This window comes from Nesoenas mayeri, assembly GCF_963082525.1.
Source record: "Nesoenas mayeri genome assembly, chromosome: 6".
NCBI classification, from domain to species: Eukaryota; Metazoa; Chordata; class Aves; order Columbiformes; family Columbidae; genus Nesoenas; species Nesoenas mayeri.
In genome coordinates, this window is record NC_137545.1 from 43,204,253 (window position 1) to 43,229,361 (window position 25,109).

At 41.6% G+C, this 25,109-nt stretch overlaps 1 protein-coding gene across 3 annotated transcripts in view; it reads left to right on the forward strand.

The window, feature by feature from the left end:
• GALNT13 (polypeptide N-acetylgalactosaminyltransferase 13) overlaps positions 1-25,109 on the forward strand; it is a gene marked incomplete at both ends in the record, with an annotated part of 98,140 nt that overhangs the window by 71,938 nt on the left and 1,093 nt on the right. The window contains 4 exons of one of the 3 annotated variants that reach the window (XM_080346944.1): positions 7,679-7,818; positions 10,952-11,050; positions 16,660-16,794; positions 23,258-23,443. In XM_080346944.1, the coding sequence (XP_080203070.1) occupies positions 7,679-7,818; positions 10,952-11,050; positions 16,660-16,794; positions 23,258-23,443 (560 nt within the window). Of the gene's footprint in view, positions 1-7,678; positions 7,819-10,951; positions 11,051-16,659; positions 16,795-23,257; positions 23,444-25,109 lie in introns of those variants that run through there. The other 2 variants (XM_080346945.1, XM_080346946.1) reach the window with 2 other exon arrangements.

Genomic DNA, 25,109 nt, shown 5'->3' on the forward strand with positions numbered 1-25,109 from the left:
TTTTCTGTATAGAAGCTGTGTGTGCATAAGAGAAAAAGTCGGTAATTTTGGTTACCCTTGAATTGGGCCATTCTGTATCTGTTTCTTGCCTGTTTGTGGCATGTGCTCTGATGAGTTAGGAACCAGAATTTCGAATGTATCTAACCTATATTAAAAAAAGGAAACCCATACAGATTAAATACTCTGCAGAACATTTGGAGTTGAAAAATAGGCTTAATTTGCCACATAGTGAGGAGAAACAATTCTTGTAGAAAAAATACGCTATTTGTAGAGTATTTCACTGGCGTGTGGGGCAACGATGCAGTTTTGTTTTCGCTGTGTGTTTTGGAGTGCAGAGCGGCTGAGGCTTGGATGGGTTTGAAAACCTGAGCAAGATCACAAAGTATCATTGTCATAAGGAATACTTCCCATTTGTTTCAGTAGAAATATTGCATTTGACAGGGAGTTTAGAGTTTTTCTTGGCAGGAGCCTGAGAGTCTGCAGCGTGATCACAGCCATCAGAGCCAAAGAATTCGGGAGCGTTTAGAAAAGTCTCAGAAATACTGAATTAATTCCCTTTCTTAGGAAAAAATAATAAGAAAACTTGATTCTGAGAAGTGGAGGAGCTGCTGCGTGTCACCTGTGTTCTCGTGTTCGTGGCTCCGAAGCCCATCTCGTTTCTGACAAGGTTGAAATGGTGCTGGGTGACTGAGCTGGGAGAGGAGACTTTCCTCCCAATTTGGTACAAACCCTGGCCCTTTCCGGACTGCAAGAAATGGTCTTTCCTGACTCCTTGGGCATGCAAAGCACCCAAAATCAGTGCTTTCCGACCTCATCCCGGTGAGGTAAAACATGCCAAGCTACGAAGCCAGGTGCTGTGTATTCCTTTATTTCAATTCTCTCTCCTTTGCTCTGTATCAGTCTTTTATCAACATCTCTAATTAAAACAAACAGCTTAATATTAACTAGTCTCAGTTAGTATACTTAGCAACCAGCTTTCTGTTCTTTTCACCGTTAGCCATTGAATTCTCAATGTAATTGATGTAAATCAACAGGGCAGGATCACACCCCAGGTGGTTCTTTGCTACTAAACCAACACCTTTGTCTCTCACGTGCAAATTATTTATTATTTAATTATTTCCAACCCCCGTAAGCACATACAAGTTATGTACCCGGATAGATTTGCATGTATGGACCTTCTCAGCCTGTTCCTGTCACCAGCACAATATTCCTGGCAGCTTTATTCACTTATTTTTCAACTTGGTTCAGCATATCTCATCCCACTCAGCCTGTATATTCCTGAATGTTGGCAGTTATGTCAATTTATGCATTAAAATACCATATCTAATCATTGAATGGAAATAATTACATGCTCCAAATAGACCTTGCATTTGCACAGTCAGCTGAAAAAGATAATGCACATAATAGTTCCGTTTCTCTGAACACTTAGTGCCGTGCAAAACCTCTTTATCATCTTCATACTCAGTGAGGATCCAGTTCTTACCTAGTTTATTAGAATAACACTAAAATGCAAAGTTACATTGTTTTCCAAGCGCTTTATTTAAAGCTTTATTGAGAATTTAAATATAATACTTTATAGTTTTAATTTGGGATTATGATATAAATGCTTGTGCTTTACCGAGATTTACCCAGCAGATGATGCACAATCCTCCTTTCAAGTGTAATTATATAATTAGGCTGATAATGAGTGTATCAATTTGGGAAGCAAGAGCTCTTGATAAACATTTTCACTCTTCCGTTACCTGTTTAGCATTGTAGTGCTGGAGAGTTGCGAGAGCCGCCAGTGCACTCCTGCCAAAGGGAGGGCACTTAATGGGGGGGATGATCCCATGGTGACATCTGTGTGGCCACCCCATCACCTGCAGGACGGTGGCATCGGAGCGCAGGAGAGCGGCCTTGAAAAAGAAAGGGAAAAGAACAATGGAAAGAATGAAAAGGAAAATGGGAAAATAAAAAGGAAAAAATGGGAAAAATGGGAAAAATTAAAAAGGAAAAAGAAAAATGGGAAATTTTTAAAAGGAAAAAATAAAAAATCATTTAAAAAGAAAAATGGAAAAATTTTAAAAGATAAAAAAGGAAAAAATGAAAAATTATTTAAAAGGAAAAATGGAAAAAAAATAAAGTAAAAATAGGAAAAATAAAAAAGAAGGAAAAAAGAGAAAAATGGAAAATTTTAAAACGTAAAAGAAAGGAAAACACAAAAATCATTTAAAAAGAAAAATGGAAAAAATTTTAAAATAAAAATAGGAAAAAATAAAAAAAGAATAAAAAAAGAAAAATGGAAAATTTTAAAATGTAAAAAAAAAAGGAAAACACGAAAATAATTTAAAAAGAAAAGTGGAAAATTTTAAAAAGTAAGAAAGGAAAACAAAACAAATGGAACCTTATGAGAAGAAAAAAGGAAAAGAAGAAAAGAAAGGAAAAAAAAAGGAAAAATGGAAGAAAATGGAAAAATATTTTGAAAGATGAAAAATGGAAGAAAATGAAAAAGCCTTAAAAAGGAAAAATGGAAGAAAATGAAAAAATATTTTGAAAGATGAAAAATGAAAGAAAATTTAAAAAATGAAAGAAAACAAAAAGGGAAAAAGGGGAAAAAGGGAAAAAAAAGGCAGTGGGAAAATAAATTAAAACCCAAGCAATTAGCAAATTGCAGACAAGTTTTCCCACCCGGTGGTTGGCGGGTCCTGCCGTGGGCCCTTGCTCAGCCAGGCGCAAGACACTGACAAACTGCACCACATTGGGAAAAACACAACCAAACAAAGCCAAACCACAAACATAACCGCACAAAACATCAAACACAAAATATATTGACTCAAAGCAATTGTGCTGCAAGGCGCTCGTCTGCGTAGTGTCATTGACTGCTGCCCAGCTTCTCAAGGAAAATTGACGTGTCCGTGTAGACACCCACAGATTCTTGCACAGGAGATGTCTGAGCTTGGAGAAGCCAACGCTCTGGCATGTGTCCTGAATTGGGGATTTTTGGAACATAAATGCATGTACAGTGCTGGTATCCAGCCTTTGGTTGGCTGGTCAGGTGCACCCAGGTAATGTCGTTAATCAAAGGCAATGATATATGAATGAGTAATGCTCTTCAAACACCACTTAATGGTCAAGAGTCTCCAAAAATACCGAATGACAAGTGCTGAAAAGGAACAAAAGTGGAAGGTTGAATTAATTCTTGATTTTAAAGTATTCGCCCTCATCCCGTTTGTCGTTGGTTTTACTCTACTGGAATGTGTTGTTATCGCTCTAAGTAATAAAAATGGTAGTTACGACCAGGTGAAGATACTTACAAAGCAGATATTGATGGCTCATCTGTTTGTCTGGTCTTAATGCAATGAATGGTGATAGAAAACGGATGTTTACATTTGAAAACAGCATTTTCCGTATTTTTTAGTCTAAAAATGGGCTATAATGTCACAGGGTTTCATGGTTTTCACAGGAAAACCGTTTTGCTTACCTGTCAAAATTCTTCAAGTATTTCAGTAATTTTACTGCTGAACATTCCCTCCTTGGTGCTGGCTATTTAAAGCAAAAGCTGCAAGTTTATTTTCAACTCTGCCGTCTCTTGAAACCCTTCCTGAGCCGTGGACTGGAGAAACACCCTCGTGCAGGATGAGTTTTACCCATAGGAATGTTCCATTGATAGCTATTGCACTGAAATTGATATTGTTTTATTTATTGTCTGGAGAAAACTGGCAGTGTAAGAGTTTAATTCGCCTCTGTCTTTCTCTCTAAAATATGTGTGCTTAAATATCACACATCACAGGTGTGTTTATAGGGTAAAGCAACATTTAAAGTCTTAATCTTTTGCCACAGAATAAGCTTTAAAAGCGCGACATGCGACCATGCAATGCTTTATTTGCAGAAGTATTGGCAATATTGACCCCTTGACTGGAGTGAGGAGATTTTTTATGTTAGGAATTGAAAGCGTATTTTCTCCAGGCATTTATAGCTGACGTTTCACTCAAAGTCTTCACTCCATACCATATTATATATTATGAAACCACTACCTGTATTTATCTTAAGATAAAGGTGGGTGGTGAGGATTATATTTATCTTAAAATAAGGTGGATGGTGAGGGTATTTTTTCAAGTTAGCACTGTTTTTTTGTTTGTTTTGCTTTTTAATGAGTTACATGTATTTTTTGGCATTATAAATGAGATGTGGATGGGGGCAGCAAGTCCCTGCTCACCGTGACACCGATTTTCAAAACCTTATCCTTACATAAAGAAGATTCTTTTCACTTAGGCAATTTCTTTTTCATTGCAGGTGAGTTTTATGTTCATGTTTATCACCATGAATTAATATCTGCTTTGCCAGTTTTGAAACTGTGCCCTTGTACGCCAGTTTGCAGGAAATGCCCATTAAAACATGCAGGTGTAATGCAATGCTGCAACCATTTAATTGGTTCTGCTGGAAACACATCTGCTGCTGCTCAAACCATCTGCTGCTGGCCTGAGATATCTCTATTATCATCCATTCTTTTGCACGCTGCGCTTTCTCCAGCTTCTTGTGATGTTTCATTTATTTCCTGCACCCAAGGACACCTTACTTGCGTTTTCTTATTTAAGCACAAGCAGATGGATTAGTCATTAATTATTTTTATGTTTCCTCCGAGTCCCATCGATTATTTAGCGAGCAGTGGCAATAAATAGGTATTGACTGATAGTAGCTTGGGTTTAAACGCAGCAGAAGGGAACGTGAAGGTTTGCTGGAGATCCATACGAATGAGTGAAGACAAAGCGGGGTGTGTGTGCTGGTGTCACCATGTGAAGGTGAATAAATGCTACCAAGTTCCTTCAAAATGAGGAAAATGTATAATAGAGGAGCTTTGGGAAAGGGAGGACATGGTGGCCACTGTCTCTGCATCTCTGGTGGGATCCCGAGTCCTGAAGAGCCTTGAGATGAACCTGCCCCAGGGAGGGGAACGTGCCCAACCCACCAGAGACTCCCCGTCTCTATGGCTGAGTTTTATTAACGGGTAAAACTAGAGGTTATTTTGCTCTGGTTTGTTTAATTGCAGAAAACTCAGGTGTGAAGTCCAGTCGGGTTGAGTGGAAAAAGGTTTGTTTTCTATTCCAGCAGTTGCAGGGTTGAACTGAGTGTGGAAATAGAAATCCCTGGAAGAGCTGTAAAGCAAAACAGAAACAGGGTGTTTAGTGAATCCACAGGGTGTTTTCATTGAGAGACAGTATTTCTGATTTGGATTGTAACTGGAATGTCCAAGTGTGAGCGTGTGGTGGGGAAGGCTGTGTTGTTCGCTCTAACAGTGTTAATATCCTTTTTCCTCATGTTCAGCTTCATCAGATCCCCACAGAACGAAGCACTGCAAACCCCAAATACTGCTGTTCTACTGATGCTTCCAGTGCCTTCCCATGAGGAAGATTAGCTTAACTATAGATAAGGGTTGAGTAGCACAAATAATAGTAGTGTGTGCATCTCTTTATCCGGAGGAGGCTGCAATCACAGACCCCCACTCCCCCTGTCCCGTAAAAGCTTGCTCAGAAAACATAATTTTTTTGTTTTTTAATAAAGTTGCTTTTCTGAAAACAAAGTTGTTTCCAGCGCAGTCCTGTGGAGCACGCATTGCACTGAGAGCTTTCCAAGACGGGCAGGTGTTCTTGGTCTTCCAGTTTCGGGACGTACATATGACAGATTCTCTGCAACAAAACTCCTGTTCATGCCCGGCCAGGTCCAGAGGTTCTGCTCCGAGTGTCGGTCTCCTTTGATCCTTTCGTGGTGAATACAGAGAGTCACAAAGTGACGGAACAGCCAGAGGGTGCGACTGAATGGAAGCAGAGGGTGTTTTAGGTGTTATAAGTTAAACTAGTGACTGCATGAGTTGCACTTAGAAAAAAATTGCCATTTGAAAAAGCAAAATATTAAATAACAGCCTCTGCTAGAGGATGGCACCACCTGGATTTAACCTGGGTTTGACTTCACTTTTCCACCATCCCCTACATTATTATGATGTAATTTCTCTATGCAGGCTACGGTTGAAGGGTTTATTTGAATACTTCTGTGTACTGAGGTTTAAAATTTCATGCTTTCCTGGTGCCTGAGTAAATGTCGCTTAATTTCTTGGCACCAACGAAGCACATTTGGTTTCTGAGGAGTTTTATCTGATCCGGAGCTGATGGAGCATCCGTCACCCCAGCATTGGGCTCAGGCTGGAGAGCTGCCCAGGAGCACCTGCCTTGACTTTAGCCCATAGCAATCATTTGGAGAGTATCCTGTATTTTAGTTAATTATCTAGAATTACAGTGTATCCTACCATTCCTCAATGGTACATAAACCTAATTTATTAAAGACATAACCAGTCTTGGAAATAGGGAGAAGAGTAGTTATCCAAAATTTTTGTTCATATAATGAATAGTTTTACTGCTGTTGTGTACTGAATTTCTCTAAAAATTGATACCGTCTTGTGCTTTAGAGCATGGTTTCCTAGCAGAATATGCTGATATCCTTGGAGTTTCACCTCTATGACGATGTCAAAATAAGATCCCATAAATAATGGAAAGCAGAAGCTGGTGGAAACGCAGCATGGATTTCAGATACAAGTCTGGAGTGTGTCTCAGGCTATTCCAGCTGAGTGCTGGCAGTTACTGCTGCTTTGCCTGCCGCTGTTTCTTTGGACGACAGCTCTCATCTAAAATTAAATTAGGCTACAGAGGGTATTTGACGTGCTTTTTGGTTTACTGGTTATTTTCTTAGTAACCCAGGTTGGCCAGGCACCTGAAGACTGGCCTGTGTTCCATTCCGTGATGCAGAACCACGGCTGTGTGTTGGTGTTGAAAGGGATGTTGCACGTTATTGATTCAATATTATTTTAAACTCACAAAGTCACATGCACTCCTGCAAAAGTCGGCTTGATAAGCAGGTAGAATATGGAAATGGTATTTGCCTGTTATACTTCTTTTTTTAATAGTTAAGAAGTTGAATAGATTATTTTCTTTCTTTCTTTGGCACTAATATGGTGTGTCTAATATAGCGTCAACAGATAACCAAATTGCCCAAATAGCTATTGTAAGTTTTGAAAGCACCATATATTGTTTTAATTTAAATAAGAACACACTGTACAGGGAGGATTTCCAACTGATTTCCTCTCTCCTGGATTATTATTCTGGGGTTTTTTGTGGCCTGTATTTGTTTCTACAACTGCCTGAAAGGAGCTTGGAGCCAGGGGGGTCGGGCTCTGCTCCCCAGGAACAAGCGCCAGGAGCAGAGGAAACGGCCTCAAGTTGCCCAGGGGAGGGTGAGGTTGGATGTGGGAACAATTTCTTCCCCAAAGGGCTGTGGGGCATTGGAACAGGCTGCCCAGGGCAGTGGAAAACATGGTTTGTAACAATGTGAACGGATACGGTTTTCCTTTCTTTAATATTTTGGAATGTGAATAAAGCAAAAAGTTCGGTGGTTCTGCCTTTCATTTGATAAATTATCTGAAAATAAAAAAATATAATTTTCCAAGCGTTTCAGTTTGCTGAATTAATTATTTAATGCTTTAGAGATCTACAGTGTGGCAGCTGCACATGTATTCACGTCTTGCTGTACCATAATTCCAGCAAATGGCTATTGATAAAAAGGCAATGGTGACAACTGGAGAAGGAGCCGTGATTTATGCTTTGCAGCTTTACAGAAGCCGTGCTTTGATCATCTGTTCTCGTCACCATTCCAGGTGTCGTTAAGGTGGATTACGGCGATGTATCCGTCAGAAAAGCGCTGAGGGAGAACCTGAAGTGTAAACCCTTCTCGTGGTACCTGGAAAACATCTACCCCGACTCCCAGATTCCACGGCGCTATTACTCGCTGGGTGAGGTACGAACCGTTCCCTTTGCTAGATTAAAGCAATAAGCAAATGATGCAGATGGAGGCACCGCTGAGAAGTTGAAGTGGTTTTGGAGAAAGGAGTGAAGTGCTTGTGTGCCTCTCTGGATCTTATTTATCCTTTATTTTGAGCAGGTGATGTTTTCTCTAAATCTTGAGTAAGGGGGCATTGCTATTCTGAATGTCTGTGTTCACCATTACAAATTTATCTTTTCAATTCAGTAGCATATTGGCAAAGTGAGGTTTGTGACTAATACTTTGAGATTATTACATACCATGCAGTAGTTGGAGCAGACTTTCTATCGCTGCCTGTCCCTTATATGTAGAATAGAAAAAGCTTTTTATTTTCCTTTTTGAGAAATGTGTTTGTTCGTGGCCGCCGTGTTTTCCACATTCCTAAGAACGCGGTGATTCCAGTGCCACCAAGAACTGAAGTCTCTTTGAAATTCAGATAATTCGCTGTTAAAATATTCTATTGAGTTGTACCTACGCCGACTTTTAAAAGCTCTTGAATGGCTTGATTTAAAGATAGCTACAGCTAGAATAGCGATCAAACGAGCAAATGGCTTTTTTACATCCAGGGAAGTAATTTACTATTGAAACTTGCGATTGTAGTGAAAAATAAAGGCCACAGTAGGATTTCTAGTTTAACTATGACAAAATAAAGTGAAACATGGTTTTACAGCAAGGAAAGAACTCATCTAACAAGTGTCAAATAATAAGGTTTTGTACGGTATTGTCAGACTGGAAAACAAAAGTAAGAGATAGTAATAAAATAGTTATTAAAACACCTTCTTTTTACCAACACAGCCTCCGTTTCTATGGAAACAGCAGTTCAGGCAGGATCACTGAATTAAAACTCAGACTTGACTATTAGAGCTGCCAGTTGAGCGGTAAAGTGGGTTTTTAGACGTGAAGCTCAGGTACCATCAGCAGTAATGGACAATTTTTAAAACATCAGAGGCGTGCTTCTCAGCCATTTTCCTCTCTTTCTGCAGGCTTTTAGGCTCGGGTAGGACAAACCGTCTGCCTTGGCTGGTGTAGCTGGGATCATTAGTCCCCACCTGGTCCATGATGGGACATGCGGGGTGAGGTGACCGGTCAGGAGGTGACCATGCTTCTCCTCCCAGCCCCAAGAACACGATGCCCAGCAGCCCTCGGGTGGGAAATGGGGTTTGCTGGCTCCTAAGAGTCACTTTTGGTAATAAATCTGAGAAAATTATTCTTTAATACAGTGTGGTGGAAATGTAATGAGATACTTAAAACTGTTTCTACCAAAAAGGTGATTTAAGGAAAAAGGCTGGGACGACCATCTGAGCTGGGATTATCATTTAAGCTGATCATCAGAATGTGGTTTAGGGACTGCAATGGCTTTGGTCTGACGAAGAGGAGGAGGGTTGTCCATCTCCTGTCCTGTCCCCCTGTGCCCGCAGTGTTTCTCCTGCCAGTGATGCTCCAGCTGGTCATGGGCACGTGGAATGGATGACACCAGAAAAACACCTATTGCTGTAGCTACAGAAAACCGCTTTCTTTCACTGACCATTTCCTTGAAAAGCAGCTGGGAAGTGTTGGAAACCAGAGGGTTGATGATCAGATGGCACTGGGGGCCTTTCTCCTGCCTTGGGCAGCTCTTGGAGGATCAAGCAATGAAGAGCATGAGCCCCTGTGAGATTTCTCCCCAGAACAAGATGGTGTGATTGCTTTCTGTGTGATTCTGAGAGAGTTGGGTGTGTTCAGCCTGGAGAACAGAAGCTATGGGGAGACATTATTGTGGCCTTTCAGTGCTTAAAAGGGGATGATAATAAAGATGGGGACAGACTTTTTAGCAGCGCCTGTTGTGATAGGACAAGAGGTGATGGTTTTAAACTAAAGGAGGGAGATTCAGGCTGGACATGAGGAAGGAATTGTTGCCCTGAGGGTGGTGAGAGCCTGGCCCAGGTTGGCCAGAGAGGTGGTGGCTGAACCATCCCTGGAGACATCCCAGGCCAGGCTGGACGGGGCTCTGAGTACCCTGAGCTGGTGCAGATGTCCCTGTCATGGCAGGGGGGGCACTGGGGGAGCTGGGAACGGCCCTTCAACACAAACCATCTGTGATTCTATAATTAACAACATTAGAGCAGGTTAAGAAGCGACCACGTGAGCTTTGCTGAGCCGCCCTTCCCCAGCATCATTAATCGGATCTCGTTTTCCCTGTGTTACTGAGTTAAGCCCAGTCTAGAGGTGTTGGTTTACTCTGCACTGGTGACCCTCTGAAGGTGGCACAGGGAACTGCAGACGACTGAGACTGGTACCAAGTGCTGCTGAAATATTTCAAAATAGAGTTTCACAACCATTTTACCAAAAGAGGCACCCGGAGATACATATTTGCTTTGCACAATTATGATAGAAAACGAGCCCGTGCTGCAGGGAGCGAGGAGGAGCAGGGGGAGCTGCGTTCCTACAACTGTGCGAACGGACGGATGAGGAGGGTTAAGAAAAAAGTAGTATGGAAATGCTGGGGTTTGTATGCGTTGGAGCTCGGCACCTCGGGTGTTGTATAATATCACAGAAAAGCTGCCGCATCACAGCTGTGTTACGGACAAATTATAGAGAAACAGTTTGTTTAAGCAGAGATGTTCACTAAGTGTCTTTGTTCTTCTCTGAGGACGCAGCGATTCTGAGGGAGAAGTTTTATTTAAGGACTTGCTAATTGCTCACAAAGCCTGTGCTCGGGAAGCCAGACATCAGGCGCTCTCAGACGCTGTTTCTCCCTCTTGGAGTAGAGTTGACCCTGCTGGAAGAAACTAGAAGTGCATATCTTGGGCAAGCCATTAGTTTGGCATTCTTTAGAACTAAAAGCCTCTTGTATTTGTTAAACAAAACAACACAAGGCATTGAATGAGATTGTCCTTGCGTGCAGTTCATCCTTACACTTAATATGTAATTTAAAATCTCATTATGCTCTTTGTAATTATTTTCATTTTCTTTCGGGAGTGTGACACATTTACCAACTGCAAGTTAAAATATATTCAGCTAGTTGAATGCACAGAGAATGGACTTTCTCCTGCAGTGATGTATTTTCTTCTGCACAAACATGGCATTTGCAGCCATTTTTCTTCAAGGAATGTTTCGTCTCTTTCTTCAGATTAGAAATGTGGAAACCAACCAGTGTTTAGACAACATGGGCCGCAAGGAAAATGAAAAAGTCGGCATCTTCAACTGCCACGGCATGGGAGGAAATCAGGTAAAATCAAACGAAAGAGTGTTGTATAATAATCTCTTCAGTGATGCTTGGGTCCTGCAGCTCAGATGTAGACGTGTTGTTTCGCTATAAAAAACAATAGCAGCAGTTAGCAAAAATATTACTGAAAATTCCAAAATGTGTGAGATTTGAGCGCAGGGGTTTTAGAAGTGGTCAGAAAGCCATTGTCTCAATTTACAGCTGCAGATTTTGGAAACATATGGGTACAAATCCATAGGTCCAGTGGAGTATCCGAGTGAATATATTGAATAGATTCCTGCTGATTAGAGTGCAGAGAAATGCACTCAAAGTTTCAGATATTAACATTAGAAAATCTGATCATGAATTTTAGTGTATTGTTTGGCATTGGGGAAAAATCTTTTTTAAAATGAAACGAGTAAGAATCTACATGACCTGTGGCTGAATTAATCTCTTTCTAAAATGTGTGTATGAAATATAAACATGCAGAATATTCATGCAAATTTAGGTTGTTTCATTAGTGGAAATTCAAGTAGTGGAGGCGTGGGGCGTTTCACTTGTGGCTTGGGTATGTTTGGAAGGGAGTAAAATCACTGAGCTCATTGCACCACTGATGGCTGTACCTGCTCTCTATATAAATAACAGTCAGCTTTGCATATTCCAACGCCTTGGATGCACATCAGCAGAGCTGATGAATTTGGGTTCGGTTGGGTTTTGCGATACGAACCTGCCCTGCTGCTGCGGGTGCTCCTGCACCATCTCCCTTTGCCCCATCATTGGCTTCATCTGAGAATTCGTCAGAATGTGCTGCAACCTCCTTTTCTTTGCATCTTTCTGAATGTAGTTGAGCCTTATTTCTCTACTCTTTGGTTTGCTTTACCTTTGGGAAAAGCTTTCTTCTGTTTTTCCCCGTAATTCTGATGGCTTTGTCAAATTAAAGGCAGGTCAGGAGGAGGGAGACGTGATGGTGAGTGCGACCAACTTGTATCTGATGCCAGCAGAGCCGTCTGACCGCAGCACTTGGGCCACAGAGAACTAATGCAGGAGTCAGACTTTACATTTTTAGGTAGCTACTTTCTCAGCTGCAGCTGTTCAGTAAGTCGTCTAAAAGCATCTTATGCACAAGAACAAAACTGTTGGTTTAGTGACAATGAGACACGTTTCCAGGTGACTGATACAAGTTAGGCACAAAAAGCAGAATTGGGCAGTGCCTGTGCAGCTGGTCTCAAACCGAATTGTCCCCATGGAGAGCTCGCTGGGTAAGGAACGCAGCACCCACTACCGACTGTACGAGTTCAGTGCTTTGATTGTATTAGTTGAAATATCTTGGGTTTTGTAAGGGGTTACCAGAAAGCAACTTAGCCCTTCTTTGCTGTTTCTGCCTTTTTCACCTTTTACCATCTCCTCTTTTCCCTAACTCACCTTTCTGTGTAGCTTTCCATCTTCTAAACAGACCCATTATGAATAAAAGTAGTTATTGCTTATATTTTGTCAGCCCATTTTGCCGATATATGGTTCCCCTTGCAGCGTTCACATCGTTCTTATGGGCTGAGGTTATAAACCTTGGGGCAGGACCTGTGTAATACTCTGGATTTGCTGGGGATGCAGCACAACGGAGCTCAGGGATCTTCAGCACTACTCGAATAACTGGGATTAAGGGAGAGCAAAGGAGCCGTGCCTGCGTGTTAAATAAGAGTTTATTTTATTTAGCAAAATCAGAATGAGAATAATGCCTTCTTTATAGAGTCTACGGAAAAACGGAGTTGCTGCTTCTTTAAATGGGCAGAAATAGTCACCAGGGAATGTGGGAGGAGTAGCCTTAGGTGGGTAACATCGTGGTAATGACGGCTGGGTAGGTAAAATGCAGAATCCATGTTTGCTGGACCTGCTAAGAAGTGTGGATTTGGCACAGCAGAAGGGACACCCTGAGGACCTGGACCCGTGACAGCTTTTTGCTGCAGATATGTGGGTAGACGTCCTGTATGAAGAAAAACCACCACCAACAAAACCCACCAACCCCAAACAAAACTCACACCAAAAGCCCCACATTGCTCCCACTCCTGTGAAGCTAAAAATAAGAGGGTTTTTTGCTTTCTGTGCAAAATGCTGAATGCACCTGAAATAAGAATAAGAGTTTAGGAAAGGACAGAGGATTCTGTGGTGGAGGACAAAGCTTTGGGTCTCCGGAAGGTGGCATCAGCACAACGAGGTGACACCAGTGTGGTTCCTGGGGATTTTTCTGAATGCGATAAACCCGAGTTCCTCAGCAACTTGAGGTGTCCCCAGGGTTGTCACTCTGCCTGTCTCCAGGAGATGCCACCAACCAGTTTTCTTCTATCTTATTTTATTTTTCTTACCTTGGCCATTTAGTGTAGTTCCAACCACTGAGTTCAGGCTGTGCCAGCGGGTGGTGATTACGGTGTTTCTCTGGATGAGAGTGATTCACTGGGAATTACAGGGTTCTCCTCTTGGGGCCGAGCGTTGAGATAAATGAATTCTTGGCACTCGTGGTTAGAGGTGGAGAACGAGTTTAGTATGAACTTTGTAAAATGGGAAAGTCACTTCTGGCTTGGCAGCGGCTGTGTCGTTTGTGGGTTTAGACGGCTGTGGGATGGGATGAGTTGTTTTAATGGCATTGACGATATTGGTATAATCTCTTCTTTTATAAATAAATCTGATCTCGACTTCCAGAGCATCCTCAGGGGAACCCATGGGCTATTTACCGAGGGGCTCGGAGCTGGGCACGTCTTCAGGTCACCCGATAAACTGAGAAATGACCCTTGAGTGGATTTAGTGTCTTCCTGGGGAGATACACTGTCGTAGTGGGTTTGTTTGGTGCAGTTTCAATATATTCCTTCAGGGTGAAAAGAAACGGAGAGAACAGCAAGAACAAAAACCTGTTCCATAACTCACAGGAGGAGAGGAAAAGCGCTTTCCTTGCAGCTTTTATTAGAGTATTTTAAACCAATTATGAAAGGTGACTTCAAAATAAGCCTTTGGGAGTTCTGTAGATAAGTAAAGTAGTTGTCAGAATAAATTAGATTTTTCAGTACTTAGTTATGTCCAGTGTATAACTGTCTTTATTGGAGGCAGACTTCTTCCTTCATTCTACACACTCATCCTCAAGGTTTAGTTCCATATCATGAAGTGCAAACTAAGAGTTTATGAACAATATTCTCAGTATTAGACTTCTTCTGAATTGACAAAATACCCTGGTGAACTGTTTTCCAAAGGAAAGGACAACCAAATATTAGGAGAGCAAAATTCTGGCCATGGGCTATCGCAGCCCCTATAAATATATAAATATACAAATATAAATGGCTACAAATCTGTATTGACCACTCCACTGATTTCCAGTTAATGATGCTGCTTGGCATTTTGCTGGTGTTGAACCAACTGATTATTTCTCAGGCGTTTATCAGGAGGAATACATTGTTAGTTGCTTTTCACAGGGAAGAAGTAGTGAAATTACTGGTGGTACGTGAGACATGTCTCAGTTCGGTCTGGCCAACGTCTCAGTCTCAAGCGTTGACTTTGATGGACCTTTGGCTTTGTAGGGTTTTCTTCTGCCTCTGAACTCGCTGTATGGAAATGTATTAATAAAGGATATTAACAAAAAATGAATGCAAAATAAATACATTCATTCCTATAAAAACCTGCTACTGCGCGTAGGCACTAAATCTGTTTATGTCAGGATTGCAAGCATTACAAAAGACAAGGTGTTGGTGGAAAATTCATGGTACCTTTTTGTTTTGCTCAGCTCCACAAAAAGCGGGAGAGGGTGGAATATTTCTGTGTCTGTCTGGAAAAGCAAAGGGAAAACTAGAAATAGCTTCATTTTCATGGGGATGTGCAGCTCCTCAGGCTTTGCAACCAGCCCCGCGTTTCGAGCAACATTTCCAGCCTTGTGCTGCCATGTGTGGCCTGAAATACGCTGTTTAATTAGCTATAAACTGCAGCATGTCCCTCACCCTCTGCTTTTATATAGCATTAATATAATTATATCTATAATTAATATGGATGGTAGCTAAACGCCAGCCTGATAATTTTACATCGTCTTAATTAGCGTTCATTTTTCTTTCTTGAGACGGCGTGTTTTTCAACCCCAGCTTCTGTAATTGTTAATTCAGACATGACTTATTCTTTCAAAAGATATAATGGAACAGTGTATTGCAATTATCAAAGATGAGAGGAAAAAGAAATATGCAAATGGAAACACATTTCAAAATATGAGTATTTACTTTCTGTAAAACACAGAAGAAAACATCTCTGAGGCTAAAAACATGTCTCAGAGGCTGGAAGAAAATGCAAATATGTTTACTGTAAAAAACTAACACAAATGAGTTGAAAATTAAAGTTAGAAGTTACTTCAGGATAAATGGTAATGGATAAATCTCATACTAATGAGCACAGTAAAAGATGAAATATCTGTACAACGTATGAGGGATTCTTGAATCCAAACTCAACTCTGATAGTGCTGTAAATTATATCAGTGGTTTTCAGAGTATTAGATTGTTTGGCCATGTTTCTTGCTGCAGTTACAGTGTGACACCGGGCAAGTAGGAAGACGATGACAGTTTAGGAAAGTTTGGCTTTTTCCAATGATGGGTTTGGTTTATCTGTTGTATTAGAATATGTGTGAAATTTCACAGGATCCCAGGATGTCAGGGGTTGAAGTGACCTGGAAAGCTCACCCAGTGCAATCCCCCTATGGAGCAGGAACACCCAGATGAGGTTACACAGGAAGGTGTCCAGGCGGGTTGGAATGTCTGCACAGAAGGAGACTCCACAACCCCCTGGGCAGCCTGGGCCAGGCTCTGCCACCCTCACCCCAAACAAGTTGCTTCTCATATTTAAGTGGAACCTCCTGTGTTCCAGTTTGTACCCATTGCCCCTTGTCCTGTCACTGGTTGTCACCAGAAGAGCCTGGCTCCATCCTCCTGACACTCCCCCTTTCCATATTGATCCCCAGCAATGAGTCCCCCCTCAGTGTCCTCTTGTCCAGCTCCAGAGCCCCAGCTCCCTCAGCCTTTCCTCACACGGGAGATGCTCCACTCCCTCCAGCATCTTGGTGGCTGCGCTGGACCCTCTCCAGCAGTTCCCTGTCCTGCTGGAACTGAGGGGCCACAGCTGGACACAAGATTCCAGGTGTGGTCTCCCCAGGGCAGAGCAGAGGGGCAGGAGAACCTCTCTGACCTACTGACCACCCCCTTCTAATCCACCCCAGGTACCATTGGCTTCCTGGCCACAAGGGCCCAGTGCTGGCTCATGGTCACCCTGTTGTCCCCAGGACCCCCAGGTCCCTTTCCCCTGCACTGCTAATAGGTCATTCCCCAACTTATACTGGAACCTGGGGTTCCTCCTGAGGACCCTGATTCTGTCGAACTCCCAGGCATTAAAGCCTGAGCTTTGTCCTGTAAAATTTCTTTTCCTAAATGTGATATTCCTTCTCTTAAGTATAATTAGCAGAGAGACTTGCCTGAAACGCTCATGCAATCCAAGGCAGCACCACCTCCATGGTTGGCCAAGAGCGTAGTTCTGCTCCATAGGGGCGAGAATTCTGTATGTTCCGGATGCTCAGCCGGCGCAGACTGTTGCTCGTTCTTCGTGACCGCTGTTGTTTTGTGTGGCAGGTGTTCTCGTACACGGCCGACAAGGAGATCCGCACGGACGACCTGTGCCTGGACGTGTCGCGGCTCAACGGCCCCGTCCTCATGCTCAAGTGCCACCACATGCGGGGGAACCAGCTCTGGGACTACGATGCCGAGGTACCTGGGGCTCAAAAATCCCATTATTGCTGAAAAAAGAGTTCCTCTCTAGTAGCTGGAGTTGTCCTGCATTCTTAAAAATTCAAACTATTCTGCACTTCTTAAGTCAAAAGCAAGATTTGTTTATTTTTCACTTACAAGTTTATTTCCGCTATATCTTAAAGATATTAACTCTGCATTTCCCTTGTGTCTAAGTATTTCCCATATCCCTGTCCCCTGTTGAGTTCGACGTCACCGTGGGACGGGAAGCGGCTTTTTCTGGGTTTTGAGAGCGCAGTCTCAAGAAATTGAGCGGCTTGAGGAAAATTTGTAAAATTAACACAAAATATGTGCAAATATCTCAGGATTTTATGCCCGAATAATTCTTCTTTTTAAGTGAGGCAGGAAACAGCAGATGAAAATTAAAACACTCATTTTAAGCGTTTGCTTTGGGATGTGGAAGTGCATGTTCGCATGGTGCAATTCCCTCAGGGCTATGAGCGGTTTCTTCAGGATAGGATCTTTATAACATTTGATGGTAAGGAAAAAGCAGACAAACCTGCCATTGCCTAATATTGAACTGCCAGGCAGAACAACAACGATACCATTGAGGTGCAGTTTCTCTGGTAACTTTTGATACATTCTTGAGTTTAATCTTAAAATTTAAACTAATTTTGTCTCTAATAAAGATTATTTTTCTTCTTACACAAAATGCACGAGTATTTTGATAATTTTGAGGTATTTCTGAGGATGTTCATGCCTGCAACTTGCACGGAAGATTTAAGGTCTTCTATCCTCCTTCGTTTCATTCCTGCAACAGAGGATAATTGATTTTTAATTGGTTTTAGATTGGTTTAAGTAGAAGGTGAGGAGTGTAGTGCTGATCACTGGCTGAGGACATGGACTTGGTGTCACAGGTTCCTGATCAAAACAAATATATATATATATATATTTATAAAAATATAAATATATATATATATATACACACACTACCAGTTGCTTTTGTTTGAATATTTTGGGCCCAAGCTACTGCAAATGACTTTGCAGTTTTAAGAGGGTCTGTGGTCACATTGCTCCGCTCCTCTCCGTCTCAAGATGCTGCATTACTATCGGCGTATTTCCATGATTGCAGAGCCAGAAAAATACAGACGTATTCAAAAGACATGCAGCCTTTTAAAAAGTATTTCCAATGTTGCATAGAAGTAGCCACTTTTACCTTTCTGCAGGAAAAGCTGAGTTTCTTTCAACCAAATACACTCCCCTTTATATTTAACAGTGGAACCGTGCTGTCTTCTTATGTTGGGCAGAATGGAAAATTTCTAAGTAGCTGTGTAATAACAAAATCATCCATTAGATGGAGCTCATAAAAAAGAAATACCCTTTTTGGGTTCAATATATATCAGGGGTCTCCAAGACAATGGTTTTGCTGTTTATCCTATGTATAAAGCACATCCCATCACATTATGTACCTTCCTATTTATTGAGGGTGTGCGGGAGGAAACACGCACCTCACAGAGAGGGGTTTTTCCTAAGAAAACAACTGGCTTGTGATACTTCTTTATTTTTCCAGACAAACAGTTGCAACACTTTGGCTGCGTTTGTATCCATTCTTCTTTTTCAGATAATTTTATTTGATTTACATACTGTTACTAAATTTTCTAAAATGTGCTAGCTTATTTTGATTATGGTATTTAAATATATAATATACAAAAAAATGGAGTCTTTTCTAAGACTTGACATCCCTCAATAATATTGCAGTTGTCATAGATATTCCTAGCACTTGGATCTTTTCAAACAAGAAACAAGGAGCTGAGGAGATTTTCTGGTGGTGATAAGAAAGGTAAATCTCGGATGTTTTCGTAGCTGCTTGTGAAAGTATCAGATTTAATCACTTTGGAGCAGGCTGTTCCAAAATCCCCATTTTCTCATTTTCTCATACCAAAAGCGTCTGAATTAGCGCTAAACGCCTGTCGCACTTGGAATGATTAATACATTTTTACTGTATATTAATACATTTTTACTGATGCCCATGCGTGTGCTGTGCACAGTGGCTGCTGTTATCCTGGGAAAAGCCACGTGAAGTAGGAAGAAATCTGGTTTTCATATGCAGGAAATAGTTCTCATTTAATCATTTTGATTAATCTCTAAGAAATGTATTAATCACTCCCCCACCCCTCCAAAAAGCCCCATGGTGGAGATATGGGCACAGCACTTTGGGGTTATATCCTTCTAGTTCTGTGCTGCACTGGGGGGAGAAGCAGCGTTTCCTGCACCACCAGAATTCACCATTTTTGCTGTTCTGTCCAAAATCCCGATTTGTGGTGTTGTTTTTCAGCGGATCCGCTCTCAGGGGTCAGTCACACACAGGGCGGTGTGCAGGAACGGTTTCCCCAGTGTCCGATGTCTTTAAAAAGTCTGCCCGCGTGGATTGTATGGGTTAAAATAGTGATGAACCTCTTGGGTTATCAGCTGATAGTGGAGATCAGCCGGCTGGTAACTGAGATAAACCAGCCGACACCAGCGGTAAATCAGTTGCTCGGTGTGTGTCAGCAAAGTTATCTCATGGAAACAGAGTATTTTGCGTTATGTCTGATAGAGTTAAAATGATGGTGTTGTCTTTGCAGGTCAGATAAATAAGGCAGTACTTGCCATCGGGGTTTTAATTGAATTTAAATAAGCAACATTATTAAGCAAAAGCAGTTGTGACTGAGGAGATGCTAAGTAGTACCAGGTTTACTTTTCTTTGAAGCAAAAGCAGTTGTGACTGCAGAGATACTAATAAATATTAGCAGATTGCCACAGGTCGCGGCACTGAAAAACATCATTGAAGAAAAGGACGTGGTTTTATGAAGTTAAAAAGGGCAGATGGATTAGATAGCACGGAAGGGACTGTAGTAGTTCCTGGCCCCGCCTTGCAGAATGCAGACACCGAAGTTGGGGTTCACAGAGATTTGCTGATGGAGGGAGTTGGCATAAGAGGAAAAGCTGCTCAAAGTACCTTCGCATCAATAACCTCTCGATTGCTTGTTATTTCATTTGCAATACGGAGGATATTTTACATCAGTTTTAGAAAACAAGTTGATTTATTTTTTTCTTTGCAAAGCCCAATATTAAGATAATCCATTAAAGTTTTGTATTTTAATATCTACTTGAAGTGGAAGTCCATGTTGAAATAAAATCATTTACCATCAAGAAGGGATATTTTTTTGTTGTTTAAGTAGGTATTTCTGTAATTCTGTTTTCTATTCCGGCTGCAGCTCTGGGGTACAGGCTCTGACCCCACAAATGGCTCCGGGTTGCATAAACCTCTATTCTATTGCTATTTCCTCCAAGGCAGTTTCACTGAGCTGCATCTTTTTCCGAAGCCAATAGGATGAGTTCTTTAGATATTATCTGTAAAAGAGAAAAAAAACCCTTAACATTTATATTGATATTTCTGTAGTCTAAATAGAAGCCGTTACATGCACAAAATGTTAATGGTGTCTGGATTTAAGGGAACACTACATAAAGCAACCCGCTGTCACCGGGAGCACGTCTCCACTTCTAATGCAAAATGCCTTTTAACACTTCAGGCAATAGCAGTTTACAGCATTTTTAAACTTTTTTTTTCCTTAATATTTTTATATCTTGCCAGGATTTTTTTTTTTAATCCATTACCTTCCATTATTGAATTTTAATGCTCTTCGCTCCTACTTCTTGAGCAGCACATTAAGCTCCCTGGCCCTTTCTCAAGCTGCCCATTACGGTGCAAGGGTGGCTCTATAAATCAGCTCTATGGATGGAATGTGCCACGTTAGAATTTCCCGGCTCTCAAAGGCTTCCTACCAGCAGGTGTTTTATAACATATTTATAAAGCATAAATGCTATTTGCTTGGGAACGGGGGTGGGAAACGCGGTGTCGGATCAGCAGATGTGGGGATGACGATGGGCTGAAGCCAGAGCTGCTCCCTCAGCACCTGATTTTGCTTATCTAATACAACCGTATTTTCCAGTTTTACTGATGAGATTTGTGTGTGTGTTTTCGCCCAATATTGGGGCCCTGGGCTTGGGGGAGATATTTTTGCAGGGTATACTAGAGCTGGTGTTTGGCTGCCCGGTGGGTCCATTAGGTTGGGGTTGATGCTGAGCTGTGACATCCCGGCACGTTTCTGTCCCTCTGGCGCGATGAAATCGTGTTGACCTGTGACACGTGAACGATCTCAGGTAAAAAATAACGCTGTAAATGCATCACATCTGATAGAAAATAGTTTCATTTCGTCATGTGTGAATAATGACGTCAGGATTTGATCTTGCATAACTGCTGTTATTTGTCACCAAACGCAGCGTCTGTGCAAAGCTGTTGGATTTGCCTTCCTGGAGAGATGAGACTCTTCACAAAAGTGTTTCTTGAGTCACTGTTGACTCCATTTTCCTTTTCTTTTATCCCCTTCCATCAGTATGTTGGTAAATGGGAATACAGCTTTGAGGTAAGTTCGGTGACACTGGTCCCCAGCCCGTAGCGCATCCCGCTCGCTCCTCCAGCAGTGCCGGGTCACCGCGACCCCACGTAGTGTCCTCCCGTACCTACCGTCCGACCTGCCAAACCCGCTCTAGTCACGTAGTCATAGAAGATCTCAGGCTGTTAGTGCTACATACAGAATATTTGGGCCAGAATAATTGTTCACAAATGACGTAAATACACGTCGTATCGTCAACATCTACTGGTCTACATCCTTCCAGCCATTACAGACTTTGTGACTATTTCTCTTCTTAAAGTTATGGGACTGGCTAGGTTTGATGTAATCAAACTAGCTTTACCATAAGAGATTATTGTCAATAATGTGAATATTGCTACAAATTGCAGTCTTATTACTGTGTATTTGAAAGGGCTTAGTTCTTTAAAAATGAGTAGGGAAAGCGTCACAGGTTTTTTGTTACCTTCTTAGAAAGTGATGTTGAATATAATCAGTGAAGGGGACAAACGATTTCTCACTTCCATTACTATGGATTTGCTAAAGCCGGTGCTGATTTACAGAAGCCAAACTCACTCTCTCATGTACCAGAAAAAAGTCTGGTCGGATTACCAAAATCATGCTTGGTACTATTTATACCCGTGTGAAGAATCTGCAAAAAATGTAGGCATTTAATATAGTATAAACATGCAATATAGAGAGAGTGTTACATTTCAAAGTATTTTATTTGTATACCTTTGTTTTCCCTTAAAAGAATAGTATAATAGGCAGAAGTGAACACGAAGCAATAATACATAATGAAACCAAAACAAGCATTGATGTTCACACTGGTTACTGAAAGTGACAGTATAAGGACATTTGTTCTTGGTATTTTTAGTGGCCTCTTTCTATGTACTTCACTTTTTCCCTTACCAAACCAAAAAAAAAAAAAAGACTGAAGTGAGCAATTCATTCTAAGACGATTTCACTGAAAAGCCTCATCTAGGATGAGCTGTAATTATGTGATACTGATCTGGAACATTTTTATCACTGAGCTTCAAACAGAAACACTCAAGCACTGATGGATCCTGTGTCCTTGCGCAGAGCTGAGGTCGGGATGCAGGAGGAGCATCCCTGGGGTGCAGGAGGAGCATCCCTGGGGTGCAGGATGAGCATCCCTGGGGTGCAGGAGAAGCATGCCTGGGGTGCAGGAGGAGCATCTCTGGGGTGCAGGAGGAGCATCTCTGGGGTGCAGGAGAAGCATCTCTGGGGTGCAGGAGGAGCATCACTAGGGTGCGGGAGGAGCATCCCTAGGATGCAGGAGGAGCATCCCCGGGATGCAGGAGGAGCATCACTGGGATGCACAGGCAGCGCCTGCAATCGTCAGGTACCGGCTGCTGCACCTTTGGACAGAATTTAGTGAAAAAAAGCTCCCCTGCATCTCATTTTACCAGGTATCGGCACAAAAAAGGAAGAGCTGAAATTATAGTTGGCAAAAAAAAAATCTTATCTCCTTATAGGTAAATGTTTAATTCATTATATTTTTAATTTAGTAATGCTTGAGTAAGCTTCAGGGTGTTTAGTACAGAATATTAGTGCAGTGGGAACATCAGCAGTCTGGGTGAAGATGTCCCTGCTCACGGCAGGGGTTGGACTGGATGGGCTTTGAAGGTCCTTTCCCTCCCAAACCATTCTATGGTTCTGTGATCATCTCTGCCCAAACCTCGCTGTGTGGTGGGAAACCATCATCACAACAGGGCACCATGGTTGTTGGGGGAGGATTCAGAGACACACTGAGATCTAAATTGCAAAAGTGGGTCTCAAAAGGCCCAGTCCCTCAGCGCAGAGCACTGAGAACATTTTTTGTGAAATTAAAGCGTAGTTCATGAATAAGCACAATTCTCCATCCATCATTCCCATCAGAGCGCTCTCTGCTTCATCTGCTTCACTGCTGTCTTACCCAGCCATCTGTTGCTTTGCCCTTTGTTTGTCTTTGTCCTCGTCCTTGCGGTTTGTTTTTTGTTTGTTATTTTCCCCATTTTTCTGTCGTGCAGACCCATACGTTTCTTCACATAATCACGCAGTCGTGCCTGACCCTCGGCAGGATCGAGGACGGCACCCGCGGGCCCACGGTGGAGGCTTGTGATGGCAGCGCCCTGCAGGCCTGGGCGCTCAGGAACTACACCAGGCTCGAAGTCTTTAGGAACATTTTTTACAGCCCCACCGATTATTTCCTGTAACAAAGCGGCTGGAGGTTGGTATGATAAAAATGAATATAACACGTCATGGCTTAAGCTGTTCTTAGAAAAATGCTTCTCCGTTCTCAGCCTGTTAAACTCAGCTGAATTACTTTCTTGTTTTCTCAGGTGATTATATATGATACATATATATATATATGAGGTAGATGTAGATGTAGAGATAGATGTAGAGGTAGATGTAGAGATAGATGTAGATATAGATGATGTAGATATAGATGATATAGATATAGATATAGATATAGATATAGATATAGATATAGATATAGATATAGATATAGATATAGATATAGATATAGATATAGATATAGATATAGATATAGATATAGATATAGGAAGTGGTGGAGTCACCATCCCTGGAGAGGTTGAACAGATGTGGAGATGAGATTCTCAGAGACATGGGGTGGGTTATGGTTGGACTCAATGATCTTGAGGGTCCCTTCCAGCCAAAATGGTTCTATGATTCTATATGTATGTAGATATATGATAGTATATATGTTCAATGTTAGTTATTCTTAATTTTAGATGAATTCAGCTACCCTGATCTATTGATGTCAACACAGTCGTTGCAATAGCTGGAGATTTGGTCCCTCTGCCAAGACAGAGAAATAATGCCGGTTGAGTGCTGTTTCTCAGAAGCGTTCATTTTGAAAATTCCCAAGCTTAAGTAATTAAGTCCTGGAGATATTGGTCACAAATAGCTGCAAATCATCAACACGTATTTTCGAAGCATTTACCACCGAAGGAATCAAAGTGTTGTGCCAACCAGAGCATTTTGCGAGGTGATCCAGCAGGTAGCGATGGGGCAGCAAAGCGGTGCTGGAGCCCAGGATCTGCGCTCCATCATTTGACTGTAACATATTCAGCATCTTCACTCACCAGAGCTATTATTTGCATATATTTAATAAGCAGGGAAACCATGGAGCTTGCTCCTGTGCATCTGCATGTCTGTACAGCTCGTTCTGTGTGTTCTCGCATTTCAGTAAAATAAAAATGCCAGGCTGGCTTGTACGAGGATCATATTGCCTTGTAATTAATTGTTTTCCAAGCAAACAAGACCTTTTTTTGTTAATAACATAAATAATGATAGAACACAGAAAGAAAAAATTTATGAGATGGCTAAAAATGCCGATGATATGGTAAACTAGCATGAAATTATACACTGAATTAAAAGGAGCAGCTGATAAAGGCAGCAGCAGCATTTTTAGACTTGTTTGCGTTTCTGGTTATAGCAGAAAATGATAGCAGCTTAATTGCACTTAAAACAATATAAGTGAAGAATCAGTGATGCTTTGAGCAGTGCTATTTAGTAAACAAGCTACTTCTGTTAGCTCTACTAATTCTTTCCTCTTGTAATTAGAGGAAAAAATGCCTTCTATTCATCATTGAATGCATATCAAACGGCCCCTCGGTGATTTGTGATAATATCTGCAGGCTTTTCTCTGAGAATTGCGTAATAGTTTGTTTTAAACTGAGGAGCGAAGCTCTAGGGATGAGCTATTAGAAGGATATTCATAATACAAATTGGGAGTGTTAATATGTGACGTGGCGACCTGGTGTGAACTGCAGTGGAAATTATACAGCACAGTGGTGCAGGTGTGTGTTTGGACAATAAAACTATATCGTTTGTTGGCCATGTTAGCATTTCCCT